We start from the raw sequence: 15,682 nt of genomic DNA, 5'->3' as shown, positions 1-15,682 counted from the left end.
CAAATCCTTGTACCGTATAATATAAAAAAAATTATTTTTAAGCTTTAAATTTATAAAAATGTAACTTCTCTTGAAAATTTCTTTAACACAAAATAATTTTCAAATACATGAATAGATAAAAAATCATACGGCAACCCCTTGCTTCCAATTTTAACTACTAAACTCCATCTCTAAATTTAAATTCACCTTAATTTTGTTCATGCACATCTAAACTCAGATTATTAAATTTACTACGTGTGCGCCTGCCACTGCAGATTGGTCAATAAAACTGCCACATCGGCGTTGCAAGTTCATTTAATGCAATTTATGTTTTAATTTAAAGTGAATATTTGCATAATAAATATGAGACTCTGCAAATACTAGCGTAGACTGTGCACAGTTTTAGCTACACGACAAAGCAACTGTAGATATGTATATACTAGTATAAAAACATATACATATGTATATGTATTTGAGTGCGTGTGTATACTTCTATTACCAAGCAAAACGCACTGCCGTTTGCCGCTTTGTTTTATTTGCCATTGTGTTTTATTATTGCATAAAGATTTTTATCTCAAAAAATGTCAGAGATGCATGCGCATGGCAAGCCAAATTTGGTGGCACACAGCAAGGCAAAGTGGCAGGCGCACACACCAAACAGACTGGAGAGTTATAAGCAGACTAGCAAAGCACGCTTAGGAGCACAGATGCAGGCATGAACATACATATGTGTGTGTATGTGTATGTATGGACATTTGCGGCAAGCAGATACCCATAAAGACTAAAGACTCTTACTGCCACAATGACCAAATTGGCAAGACGTTGCCACAACACGCTCTTATGGTCATTATGACGGCACTGTCGTTCTAGTACAACAGCAACAACATCAACAAAAAACAACAACAACGCCGAAAAACAACAACTTCGGCACACAGCGCTGGCAATAAGGTGGCGGTGAGCGCGTGTCCGCGCATAACCAATGCGAAACCATAATTGCAACGCAGAAATTATGGCAAAGACAAGCTAACGAAAAAAATAAAAAGACATACATATGTACAAATGAAATTCACAAATAAAATATGGCGAAAAAATCAAAACAAAATGAATGTAAATGCGACAAAATACAACAAAAAAAAATGCAAAAAGAAGGAACAAATGTTAACAAAGCGGTTTATGGTCTGTCGGGCCATTTGTGGCCGCCAAGAACGCCAAGGCGGCAATAGAACACTTCACACAACAAGAACAGCAACAACACCGAGCAATATGTACGAATTAACAAGCATCGAAACATAAATAATAATTGCAGAAAGGCGCATTATTCGAGTACACGAGCCAGCCGAGGGGGCCGGGGGAAACGAAAAAGCCGGCGACAAAGCAAATTTTATTATGCTTTATAAATTTTAGCCAAAGGAATGCCAAAGCACGGCATATTTCTCTGTGTATTTGGGCAAGGAATGCCGAAGGAAATTATATTATTGCCGAATTTACTTTGACAATTGCGAAAAACAGTTATTTTTGCATGCTTATGCGCGAATTCGCTGCCATAAATGTATTTCGGAAGGCGGAAAGTAGTTTATTAAAGGATACGCTAACGGTATATAAACATGACTTGGAAATAATAAATAAATGTATGGTAATAAGTCTGAGTAGCTTTCGTCGACTTAAGTTGAAAAAAGTAGTTCAATCTTAAGGAACATCTGGTTATATACTTTATTAATATTTTTACGAAATTCGAATCTTCAAATCCTGAGGTATCGTAAAAAGCGTCGTTAGCCAAGTTCAACTTAAGCTATTATTATACATTTCTAAAGAACCTACATATGTAGATATATATTCAATCCTCTCAACTTAATTTTTTATTCACTTCCAGTTTAGTCGAGGACTTCCGCTCGCAACGGAAGAACACGCGTGAGACTAAAGGCGAAACCGCTTTACTGGAATTCGGTTCACTGAAAGGTATACTCAAATGGTGGAAAGGTATATAAATATATTGGCCACAACCAAAAACTGTGAAAACAATCGCATATGCGGATGATCTCATAGTGCTGGCAGAGACTAAACAACTGGATGACCTCCGGCTCAAATTGAATAACTTCATAAATGGTTTTCTACCATGAGTCCAGAGCTGGCTGAGCAGAAAAGAGAAGTCTTGCTCATAAGCTCCAGAAAAATTGAAAAAATTTATCGTTCACCATAGAAGAAAGTGAGATTACTTCACAGCCGCAGTTGAAGTACCTTGGTGTAATAGTGGACTCAGGACTCAAATTCAAGGAGCGCTTGGAAAATACGACACATAAAGCAAATAAAATCTATAATGCTTTATCTAGAATGATGGCAAATAAGGCTCCAGCGGTCAACTTTTAATAGCGAAGGTAAGGAGTTCAGTTATACTGTATGCGACTCCAATATAAATACAGGCGCAAGGCATAAAATCATGTACTAGACAAATCCAAGCAGTGCCAATGATTTCTGCAATACGCGTGATAAGTGTTCTCCGAAGCATTCCAAATGACGCCGCTGACGTAAAGGGTGATTTTTTAAGAGCTTGATAACTTTTTTTAAAAAAAAAAACGCATAAAATTTGCAAAATCTCATCGGTTCTTTATTTGAAACGTTAGATTGGTTCATGACATTTACTTTTTGAAGATAATTTCATTTAAATGTTGACCGCGGCTGCGTCTTAGGTGGTCCATTCGGAAAGTCCAATTTTGGGCAACTTTTTCGAGCATTTCGGCCGGAATAGCCCGAATTTCTTCGGAAATGTTGTCTTCCAAAGCTGGAATAGTTGCTGGCTTATTTCTGTAGACTTTAGACTTGACGTAGCCCCACAAAAAATAGTCTAAAGGCGTTAAATCGCATGATCTTGGTGGCCAACTTACGGGTCCATTTCTTGAGATGAATTGTTGTCCGAAGTTTTCCCTTAAAATGGCCATAGAATCGCGAGCTGTGTGGCATGTAGCGCCATCTTGTTGAAACCACATGTCAACCAAGTTCAGTTCTTCCATTTTTGGCAACAAAAAGTTTGTTAGCATCGAACGATAGCGATCGCCATTCACCGTAACGTTGCGTCCAACAGCATCTTTGAAAAAATACGGTCCAATGATTCCACCAGCGTACAAACCACACCAAACAGTGCATTTTTCGGGATGCATGGGCAGTTCTTGAACGGCTTCTGGTTGCTCTTCACCCCAAATGCGGCAATTTTGCTTATTTACGTAGCCATTCAACCAGAAATGAGCCTCATCGCTGAACAAAACACGCGCGCGAAACACATTTCGAACCGAACACTGATTTTGGTAATAAAATTCAATGATTTGCAAGCGTTGCTCGTTAGTAAGTCTATTCATGATGAAATGTCAAAGCATACTGAGCATCTTTCTCTTTGACACCATGTCTGAAATCCCACGTGATCTGTCAAATACTAATGCATGAAAATCCTAACCTCAAAAAAATCACCCGTTATTAATCAGTATGGCGCCGTTTGACATTCAGAGAGACGACTTCCCACGAATACATATCCTATCAGAGACGTCTACCGCAGCAAAAAGAGATAATCAAAAAAGCATCGCAATGCCGCAGCAACGGTGGCAAACTTCATGCAAAAGACGGTGGACTCACAGACTGATTCTGGACTTATATACATTCGTGGATAGATAGACAATGTGGAGAACTGGATTTCCACCTGACCCAAATGATCAGTGGCCTTCAGTGCTATAACTGCTATCTATACCAATATCGTAATGAGTCCATACTGTCCGACGTTTATCTTTATCTTTGCCTTCCGTTTTCAAACTTTCACACTTGGAGTTAGTCTCACGGTTGAACATTTTCAGCACTTATGTGTGGAAAGCTGGCAGTGAGGCAGCAGCTCTAATTATGACAAGATTGAGACGTTTACAACCGATTAGACGTCTGTCAGGCCTTACTATAGAGGATACTTAAATGTTTCTTCTCTCCTATGAAGTAATACTTTGTCCAGTGGTTTCGTGGGAGAGACATGAGTAGGTTTAGCGGATTAAAGTACCGCACGCCGGCATTCGATACTTCCTCCTATTATAAAAAAGAGCAATAATTTCAAGGACGTATTTCATAATCTTAGCTTTACCGCAAACACTTGAGGAACAAAAACTGCTGCACCTTTAGAAGTCTTATATTAGAAAAATTGGTACTAGCCACCGTTAGCCAACACATCTCATAGCTCTAAGAATAAAGCCCTAAACCTTATTTTCCATCAAATGATATGGTTAAGAATATGATGAAATGTTGTGAAACTACATAAACAAGAATTAGTTCTGTGGTCGGATATGTGACCAGTTCAAAGTATGAACCAGCGATATTTGTTCCAAATCTGGAAGGGAATTTGCATCGTATGAAAATTTTGAACGATCCCAAAATTACTCTAAAGCCACAGAAAAGTAAAAGGACTAAACTTTGGACTCTGTTTATTTTTTAAGATGATGTTGCTTTAAGCCACAAATGCCGTTTCTCGGCTGGATTAGCTTAAGTAAACTGGCCAATCCTTATGATTGGAGTAATGAAAGATCCCACTTGGCCAGCTGAGAATGCCAATAACTCTTAGTTTTGAATCAAAATATGTAAAGCGATGAAGGACTTGAGCCAGTCACAATTTTATTGAGATCACTGGAGTGATCTCATATCTCCATAAAACCGCACCCTGGAATGCCGCTACTAACAAAGAACTCTAGTATAAAGAATATGTCTTTCTATGAACACAATGATGAGAATTGATGGGGAGACTATACTGGGTTGGGTATTAGAACACCAAACTGTTATTTTGACTTAAAACTGCTTTGAATATGGGAAGCTTAAAGGAGACATCAATACCAATATTTTTATAATCAAACTCAACAAAATTTTGGTGATGTAACGATCAAGAACTTTTTCTGAAGTAAACCAACAGATTGAGGACCCAACAAAGAGATAAGACGAGTGTGTTATGAGAATTTATAAAACCCTTAAACGCAGAAAATATGAAAATAACGGTATTTTTATGAAGAATAACACAGCAATCTACCAAATAATATTGCTGATACCATCAGACATAAAAATACATACAAACACGTGTATATGAATAGCACCTTTTTAACAAAAACAACACAAAAAGCTGCCATATCGCATAAAAGATCTGCTTAACCAGGAAAAATTGGCGCAAAACGGCACAATGGCAAACGGGATAATGCATGTGTAACGCCAACGCCAAGACAAAAAACCAAAACAACAACAACAAAAGTGCAACAAATACAATAAGTAAGTAAGTAAATCAAAGTTTCGAATGCAGAAAGCCAAACGAAAGAAAGCCGAATGAGTCACAAAGTATGCAGGCGAAACGAAAAAGACAACAAGCAGACAGCAGACCTGGTTCCCAGTGTCGGGACGGGCGCGACCAACAAGCAATCGCGCTCCAAATCGACTTTATCTTGTCTTCGATCAGCAGAGCTACCGAAGACTACCGGCGAGCTGGCGAGTTGGCGCACAAGCGGCAGACAGCACGCATGTAACATAAGCAACAACAACAGAAACAGCAATAAGAATAACAACAAGAAAGTCACAGTGGACAGACATGCAGTTACAGTTACAGGGTTGTTGTTGCTGTTGCTGCCGTCTTATTGGCCGCGGTGCCGGCTGGCCACGCGGTCAGCATGGCAAAAATGATTTACTGTCCAACTCGAGCGGTTAGCGGGTTATAAGTGTGCAGCGCTGCGCTTTGCGGTGGCACTAAACACGTCCACAAGCATGTAGTCGGCTGACTGCCTGCCACATGCAGACAATAGCGCATAGACAAAAAACGGCACAGAAGTTGCAAGAAGTGGTAAGCAAAAACAATATTGAAAACAAGCAGCTGCCACACACAAACACACACACGTGCGCTGAGTATAAATGGCTTGCAGAAACGTGCATCATGATGGCGGGCAATTGCTTGCCACTGCCATTTGCTGCCACATGCTGCTGATTTCGTTTGATTTGTTGTTTGCGGTTGTGGCGTAGGCCAAAGTGGGGTATGTGGCAGTTGGCCGAGCCATCAAGCAGACAACAAGCTGGCCATGCAACTGGCTAACTAGCTTGCGCTGACTGCCTGCCACCGCGTGGCACCTTATTTGGTGTTAGAATCTGTGGCAGGTATTTGCAAATTGCGGCGGCTACTGTTAAATTGCATTCATGCAACACAATACGACAGCAGATGAAGTCGACGCAATGACGGGAAGAATATAGGAAATTTATATAAGGAAGCAGCAGTGATAAGAATAAGAAAAATGAGTAAGTGCAACACAATTGAAGGCAGGAAGCATGCGCCGATGGGCGGTTCAAAGCGCGCAGCTATCAATGTTGCAAGTAGAGCGTCAAATTATGGCATACTTGCAACTACTTATGGTTTGATGCAATATGTAGAGGCTAATGGCAAGTTTGTTTGTCCGTGTGGCAAAAGTGTTGCAGCTGCCACACCAAAGTATGTTGGAGAAAATGATTGTGGGCGTTTACGCTTATAAATTACTCACATTTGCTGGCAATTCGTGCAGCCGAATTTCGCACTAATTCACCGTGCAACACCTACGCGCCGCAATTTGGTACGCGGCAGCAGGAAGAAAGTAGCGTAGGCGCTTATGTAGCATAGAAATTGCCACAAAATCGACTTTAAGAGCGCACATTTGCAACACAAATTTAATTTTCCCCATAATTTTTTGTGATTTGCAACAAAACAAAAAAAAATTATCATATGCCACAAATTGTGGCAACACAAATTTAATTTACAACATAATTTTTAATGATTTGCAACAAAACAAAAAAATGTATCATCTGCTACAAATTGTGGCAACATAATTTTTAGTAATTTGCAAAAAAAAAATTCTTGCAACAAATTTTGGCAACACAAATTTTATTTGCAACATAATTTTTAGTGATTTGGAACAAAAACAAAAAAAAATTTTATCATCTGCCGTAAAATGTGGCAACTTTATAGTGCCAGAACGCGTGGCATTGGTATCATTACAGCACAATATGTAGTTGCACGCCACAAAATGTTACAATTTTAAGCTCTCTTTAAACGCTCATATTCTCAAGCATCACAACTTGCCACACACACCCAGCACACAGTAGCTTTGAGCAACAATTTATAAATTAACTACTTTTTCAATTACTCACCACAAATGCTTGTGCCACAAATTGCTTTCTAATGCTGCAGCTTACATTCTACACACTAATTTCATTCTTTTCTTCACTGCCACACACACACAATACTTTTTGCTGCTATGTTTATTTTCTGTGCCGAGAACTTGCAACATCATCATTGTTGCAACTGTCATAGTGACACAAAAATTGCTGCAAGCACGTTAATGCACTTGTAGATGCCTCACTACTGATAAGTGTATGTCATAGTTGCGGTGGTGACTGCAACACAGCATTGTGGCATGAGTTAGTTAGTGTGTCGAGGAACCGGGTTAGGAGCAGGTGATTACTTTTGACACTAAGACGAGGCAAGTTTAGAATAAACCGATTTACTCCAATCCCAGACTTATTCACAAATGGAACTTTCGAGACCATAGATTCGGCATAAGAATCAGTGAGTCTATAGTAGTGAAGGAAATAATATGAGGTTTTCAAAAAGTAAAAACTCAGCAGCTATAGAAAAAATGATATTTTCCTTAGCACAGAAAGCTGACGATATGGGTATGAGAAATCCTCGCAAGAAAGTTCGGAATATTTTCTCGAAAATAATCCAAGTCTTTATAAATGTATCGCTACAAAATTAACGGCCTTTGTCTGTATGATTATAATAGTGAACTGAGTTCTATGCTCTCTCTATTCTCTATTATTCGCTCCGATCACTTTTCCATAAACTCTTCCAGAATTTCGACAACAATGACTGTAAAGTATTGCCTACCTTTAGGATGATATAAAGTTATTTGGCATACATTTTAGGGCGAAAATAAATTTTGATGAAAATACATGTAAATTTTTGCCTAGCTTTACGACGCTCTTAAGTTATTTAGCATATTTTTGAGAGCCGGCTAGCATAATGAGAAGAAGCGAAGCTCTTTTGGCATATTTGTATTCCTCTGAAAGATTTTAAAAGAATATTGCCTAGCTTTAGGATGCTATACAAATATTTAGCATACATTTGAAAGCATAACAGTTTTATGTTCAATGCTGAGTCTCTTTGAAAGAGTAACCGTTAAAGCGAAACGCAAGTTCCACATCACCAACGTAACTCGGCAAGAATACTATTTAACTTGAGTAACTAAGTTAAGTCGACAATGTAGTTTCATTTTTAAAAGACACTTAAGTAGACATAGACGAGAAAAATAGTGCCTGAATTACAAACAAGCAAGCACGTAAATATTTAGAGACAATTTTCTGACAATTGTAACAAATTGCCGAATCCAAGGCGTAAGCATGTGTGAGGAATTTCGCTATTCAATTAAATACTTTTTGACTTCGTTGTTGGCTTGACGATGCAGTGATTAGCAGAAATGTCAGAGTAAAGTAGTGGAATAGAAGTTTAAATTGCATAACGGGGATTGCTTGTGTCAGTGAATGACATGTGACAGGCGTATAGCTGTCAATTTAGAATGAAGTGTAGAAGTGAGTAGTTGAGTTAACTGGAGGCAAATAGATTAAAATTCAATGGAATAATAGAAAATAAGTAACAGTTTACTGTATGAAAATGAGCAGTTCAGTTGATTGAGTAAAATTCTGAAAATTTTCGAAGCAAAGCGAGCGCTTTTTGAGCACCTTCTGACAATGTCACGTGGTAAAATTGGATGTCATTCATCAACAGACACTTTTTTCACATCTTTTTCAGACAACGTTTAAAAGTGTAAAAGAGGATTGAAAATCATCACCAATAGGCCATTCACAATAGTGTCTGCTTGAAAGCGTGTGCTTGATGAGTGATAGTTCATAATCTCATCACTTTTGATTAGTTTTGCAATTGAACTCTTCAATGCTCACAGATTCGCAATTGCACGGCCGTCCATCAGTCTTACTTCGCACAACTTGCTGTCACTTTCATTTCATAGATTTATTCATGCCGCATAGTTGTTGTCGTTACTATTGTTGCCACACACTTTCGTCGGCCGATTGTGTTCTGCTAATTGCCCAGAAATTGATGTCCACTTCAAGGCGCATGAAATTGGAAAAGGCAGCTTTTAGCTTTTTCAAATTTTTCTGCACCCGACCTCTCATCGGCCTGAGGGCATGATGCGCACAGATTTTTGCACTCGATAGTAAAATTCACGCTTGATTTGAAGTTTGATGAAATGTATGAATGACTGATGGGGCAGCGCAAAGGCGTGTGGAGCATGCGAATGATTGTGGAAGGCGAGTGCCTGTGTCTGTCTGGGGGAAATCAGTGCAAATCAGCCGCAAGAGAGTTATCAGAGATCCCAGCGCTGGCACCTTGCACCCCTCCTCCTCCTCAGTGCAAAGGTGGAAGGAAGACAACGTCAGTTAGCCAAACGGACTGAATGACAGAGATGTACGTCAAGAAGCGCAGTGAAGTGGACAACGAACCGAAGACTCAAGGCATAACTGTTATTTTCAAGAGACACGAGTGTAAGGAGTGCAGCTGCAACAGACTGCATTGGACATTTTTCTATTTGTTCGCTTGAGCGATTCTTTTGCTGCATGAATGACAGCGTGACAGTGTGAGCAATTGTGGCGGTCGGTCGGCCGGCCCATCTCAGCTTCCAGATGCTTTGTTGTTGTTGCTATTGCACTCACTGCTCGTTTTACAAGTTACAGATTAAGCATTGGCTGCAAGGATTAATTGCTGCAGCGGACATTTCAATTAATTTCTCTGCAACTCTCTAATTGAATGTGAAAGCAATGATGAAGAATTTCGATTTCTTCGAGGAAAAAAGCTGAGAGATATTGCAGTTGGTAATGGAGCGGCCACAACGCCACTGGCAGGTAAGTGGTGGAGTAGCGGTGAGGTGGCAGCAAAGAATACGAAATTAATTGTCAATCACATACTGGTTAGCAGACAATTTAAAAATTGCTTGAATATTCGGAAAAATAGAAAGAGAAGTGGTGAATGGAGTTGGAGTTCCGATTTTTTTATGTTAGGTCTATGCAGAACTTTGCAAGGAAAAATATATTAGTTAGATAAGCATGTCTTCTTGAAGAATGAATATGGATAGATTTGGCTGCTATGTAGATAAGGAATGGATATCTTTGAGGAACCAAAATTTTTGGTTCGAAAGCGTAAGCTTTGCAAACATTTTTGCTTGGTTGAAGACATAAACTTAAATTTTTTGTTGGCCCAAAAATAGTATTCTTTTAACAGAAAATAACTTTTAAAAAGTTTTTAAAAGAATTTTCACTACATTTTCATTAAAAGTTAGTTAAAGAATAAAATTTTCCATACAAGTACTTCATTTTTGTCGTTCAGTTTGTATGAGGGTTATATCTCATAGTGCTCCGATCAGAATAATATCTACAGAGATTATAGCGTTATATTGGCCAATAAGCTGTGCCAAATTTCGTGAAGACAGCTCTTAAGGTAAAAAAGTTTTTCATATTAGGACTTAATTTTTAACGCTTTGTTTGTATGGCAGCTATATAATATAGTTATCCGATTAGAACAAATTTCTGGTAAATCAAAGCATTGCTTTAAACATTATGTTATACCAAATTTCGTGAAGATATCTTGTAAAATAGAAAAGTTTTTCATACAAAAACTTAATTTCGATGGCTTAGTTTGTATGACAGTTATACTATATAATGCTCGGATATATGTGATTCCGACAAAGTAGCAGCCTTTTGGAGAGACATGGACGTGTACAAAATTTCAGATTGATATCTAAAACACTGAATGACTTTTTAGCTTATATATAGGCAGACAAACGGACATTGCCACACCGACTCAGCTTATTATTCCTAAAATCCAAAACAACGTATTCGCAAAAACAACATGTTAAATCGTTGTTAGATATAATAATTAATGTATAACCATTTTATAACGATAACTCTAATTTCGTTTCAATATCAAAGGTTTCTATTATACCGCTTTAACTTCGCCTGTAAATTTGTGAAAAGTGATGATACGTTATTTTGTATTTTAAGTCACGTTATATCCATGGTAAGGTCTCCAACGTTTCCTGCTGGGTATTGAAATCTTCATGACAAACTTAATATGCCAAATTTTGGGTATAAAAATATGTATTCTGCAAATAAGGATAGGTTACTTTATTGGTTACCTTTATTGCAAGTAGTATAGAGTGCGTATTTCTTAACTTTTGAACTTAAAATTTTTGAAAGTGGTTCACATAGATTTGATTTTTACTTTAAATTAGTTGTTTGGTAGTTATTTTGTGACTATATTTTAATGCCACACAGAGCAATTTCAATATACTGGGTACTAAATACAAATATTGCCTCCTTCATTTCTATTATTTTTAATATTTTTTCACTATGCCACTACACGTATCATCATCTTCTTGTTATTTAAGTTTTTGTATTGAACTATTATTAGCTAAAAACCAACTGTGAAAATATTTATGCTGCAACATTCCAATTGCCATTCGATATGGCGGACACTTTGTTGAACTTGAACCCATTATAGATGCCGCTTTGGCAAAACGGAAACACCTGCTTGCATTTTTCTACACATTGTACACACTTTCCATAACAAAAACAAGAACAACTGTGTCAACAAAGGCATGTGACAATGTGTTGACAGCGTGTTGCACGATCTACAAAAATATATAGAATACCTAAGCGCGTTTATTCTTAGTGGCATAGATGCCTGAAAGTGCGCTGTGGCAAAAGCACGGGCTGCAACAATTTTGCTGCCACACTGCCATAGTCAACAGCAGTCTGAATTTATGCCGGCCGCCACATGCGGTTAGATTGTTTTCAATTAAGAAATAAAACAATGAGAAACTGTAGCATAAACAAAAGGGAGAAATGAAACTGAAAACAAATACACATATAGATTGCATATGTGTGTGTATGTGTGTTGAATAAAATGTTGAGGCCGCAGCACTTTGAACTTGGTATTGTTTTCAATTAGAATAAGCGTTGCACGGCAGAGAACAAAATAAAATACAAATAAAAGCAACAACAACAACTACACTCATGCATTTAAGCGCAACTTAAACAACTGTCAACACATACAACTGTTGCAATTAATTTAAATGTAGTGAATGCGACGTTACAAGGGCGCAAAGCTGTGTGGCACAAGCCAGTAACAACGAAGACAGTAGAGCGTTATGTTCAAGCATGAGAAAGTGTTGTCTAAGCTTCGTGGGCGCCCCTTCTGGCTATGCATGCGTGAATGTGTCCATTTGATTGAGTGTGTTGCACGTCGCCTTTAATTATAATAATTTCGCTGTTGTTGCAACAAACAAAAAAATCGCATCATTATCGAGTTATCGCCACAAAGTGCAATCGAGCGTTAACTTTTTGCTTCAATTAACCGGCCGTGAGGCAATGCAACGCATGTGAGGTGGTCAAAAGGCGGCAAGTCCATGTTGCACATATACATAAATGTGCGAATATGTATATGTGTATGTGTACGAATAACTGTATGTGCCTGCGCAGCAATAAAACAATCAAATCGCAAATCACAGCTGTGTTTTTGTTTGTGCAGCAAGTTTTTGCACACGCGTGTGCCTGTGTTGGTGTGCGGCAACATTGTGATAGGCTTCGGCATTGCGGCACGTATACAAAAGCTGTTAAGTGCACGCATGTCGTGGCTGTTTTGACAGCTGTCAATGGTGACAGCATGAACTTCACGTACGCGCGTATAACTAACGATTTATTAGGAATGCAGAAATATGAGCAGGTAGAGCGCAAATATATTTTTTTATTACTCCATCGCCATAGATACTTATATTGAGTGCACAGCTGTGTTTGGTTTGCGGAGCTTTCTGAGAAGGAATTTTTTCTATATTTTTGCACGTTATAGAGCTAGTTGCTGTGCTTGTTAATTCAATTAGTACTTCTCTTCTGATCACTTGCAATATTTTCTTGACTTCATTCTTCTACTTTTATTGGTAATTTTTTAATTTCTTGATTTAATCTGTTTTTCCATATAATTTCATAAATGACATTAACCACTGTGATATAAAAGTCACTCTTTCTACAACTGTTCGTCTCATTTCCTTCAACTTCATCTACTAATTGATATTTCCTTCGCTTGTTTCCTTTCAAATAATCTTTTTTCATAAATTTTCCAATTTTGTTAACCATAAATTTTTCATATTTCATTTTCCAGTATTTCTTCCTCCATTTCCTTACTTTCTTTTTAATTTTATATAATTCTTTCATTCAATCTAATTTGCTTTGCGTCTCTCTGCTCCCAAAGCACTTAATCGAATCAACTCAGTCGCATTTAATTGGCGATCGCCAGTAATTCAGTTATCAGATGGCAATTAATTAAGTTATTTCTCACTTCTTGCTCGAGTTTAGTTGCAACGGAAGATTTTATTAATTTAAATGGCAATATTGCGAAATGAAATAGATTTAATTGAACTAGGGAATTATTCAGGCGAAAAATTATTTTTAGAATATTTTATTCAATTTTTAAAGAAATAGGTTTAAATTGCATCTACTTGAGAAAAGAGGTGAAAAATTATTTATAGATCATTTCACTTAGCTTTTGGTTTTAAAAGTCAGGTGTTTAAAGAAATATATAAAAAATGAAGTTTGAATAATTATTAGAGCAACGAAGCGCATTAACTTTAGTTGCACCGAAGCTATAATACCATTCACAAGTACAAACATTCCTTACATGAGCTTTGACCGGTAAGTTTGAATATTCTCTATTGGTAGCTATATACTATATTGACTCGTTCTGAACAATTTCTCCTGAGATTGCATAGTTGCCTTGAACAATAACTCATGCCAAATTTGAAGAAGATACCTCGTCAAATGAAAATGCTTTCAATAAAAAGACTTGAGTTGGATCGGTCGGTTTATGACAGCTATATGCTATTGAGCTCCTATGTCAGCGATTGAGATAAATGAGCAGTTTCTTTGAGATAAAAGAACTTGTGAAAAGTTTCAGAATGAAGGACTAATTCGCATATATACATGACTAATTCGGCTCAGCTCATCGTGCTGATCATTTATATAGAATATACCTAGGCCTATTACTGAACGGACCTCAAAAATAGTGGTAGGACAAGAACCGGAAAAGACTAATGAGCTACTCCAACTAATGAGAGAGGTGATAAAAAAGAAATTAGAATGAAAAAATGCTGCCGAAGAAGTTTTAAACAGCAAATGGACGGCGAAAAGCACAAATATGCCATAGTAAAAGCGTAATGTTAAGCCTGTTGAAAAAATAAATAATATAAGATACAAGTTGGGACTCTAGCGTTTCCTTTTGGATGTTAAAAACTTCATAGAAAACTTAATATACTGTTTTCAGGCTATAATATTATGTGGAGAGAGAACATTATAACACAATAAATAACCGAATATAGAGGATAGACATATAAACTATTTTTTTTTGGTTCAACTATACTGGCAGGCTGCAACATCATGCATACACTTACTGGTCTTTTGTGAAGCCAGATGGAGATTCATTTTAATTCGGGCGGAAATATTCTTCAAAAAGGACGTCAACGCTGTTTGCGAAATTTAGGAAAGACTATTAAGTGCTAATTTTGTTATTTCATCTAGTCATTTGAACTACGGAGCTCATAGACGTCTAAAACGAGCTCTAGATAAGCTCTATAAGAACCAGAAGAGATTTTCTAGCATCTCTCTCATGCCTACTTTCAAGCACTTTCTACATAAGTATGTATGTCATCGTTAATGTTTCCCATAAGTCTCGCATGTGTTGGCAATAATTTGTCCCGCAGTCTGGACCGTGTGAGCAAAAGACAACGTGTTTCCTTCTTTGCCCTATATGATTTTGGCAATTCTGAATGTCTTTACAACATTATATGTATCTCCCTCAGATGTGGTCTGTCAGCACTTTCAGAAACTTGATTTTGTATCGTTTTCATTGACGTTTGTGTTTCCGGTATTGGTTTGGTGGCCAGTCGGTTGACACTTTTGGCAGTATGATCAGTTATATCGTTTTCCGGAATATATTTCCCGTATTTCTAAATAAATTCATCATTATTTTTCTACAGCCTGCTTTTATCAGTTTATTAAAAGTCAGTTTGACTGCTGCATTGTCAAATAATAGTCTGGAGCAGCTAATTTGGAAGTCAATAAGAATTTATATATCCGCTAAAAAAAACGCCTTTTCTTAAAACTAAAACAACTATTCTACTCTAGAATTTTGAAAAATTCGATTTTTTACATATATTTAATGGTCAGACCCTTAAGAACATATCCTCCAAAGGATTTTTAAAAATTAAAATTATTTTAAGAGCTACAGTTACTTTAGTGACGCAGTACCTAGCGCGGTAGGATATAATTTGTTTTCCAATACCATAGTTTAATGATCAGGAAAAAATAAAGAAAAACCACAAAAAATCTCTCTGTAAAGGAGAGGTGATTTTTAAGTTAAAAAGTGCTTAACGAAAATATTTTCGTTCACACCACTTATATTTAGCTATCAAATTATCATATTTTCACTTTTCTGTTTTTGGTGTTTTATATGGTTTCAACATTTATTTAAAGAGCTCAGTTCAACTCCACGTTTATAATATTTCACTGTATTATTTGTTCATTCGAAATTCTTCACTCTCATCAATCATTTAAAAGTTCGATCATTTCGGGG

The 15,682-nt window shown here is 37.2% G+C and overlaps 2 protein-coding genes across 5 annotated transcripts in view; both read right to left on the bottom strand.

The window, feature by feature from the left end:
- Nucleotides 1–1,539, bottom strand: part of LOC105229981 (apolipoprotein D) — a 527,418-nt gene extending 525,879 nt beyond the window's left edge. Inside the window, exon 1 of the mRNA XM_049452778.1 lies at nucleotides 1,493–1,539. Coding sequence (XP_049308735.1) covers nucleotides 1,493–1,524 — 32 coding nt within the window. The 5' untranslated portion in view covers nucleotides 1,525–1,539. The remainder of the gene's footprint in view (nucleotides 1–1,492) is intronic.
- Nucleotides 1–15,682, bottom strand: part of LOC105230025 (protein sax-3) — a 363,063-nt gene that overhangs the window by 195,390 nt on the left and 151,991 nt on the right. The window lies entirely within an intron of this gene.

The sequence above is a fragment of the Bactrocera dorsalis genome, chromosome 3, assembly GCF_023373825.1.
Source record: "Bactrocera dorsalis isolate Fly_Bdor chromosome 3, ASM2337382v1, whole genome shotgun sequence".
In the NCBI taxonomy this organism is placed as follows: domain Eukaryota; kingdom Metazoa; phylum Arthropoda; class Insecta; order Diptera; family Tephritidae; genus Bactrocera; species Bactrocera dorsalis.
This window is presented reverse-complemented; position numbering and strand designations above follow the sequence as displayed.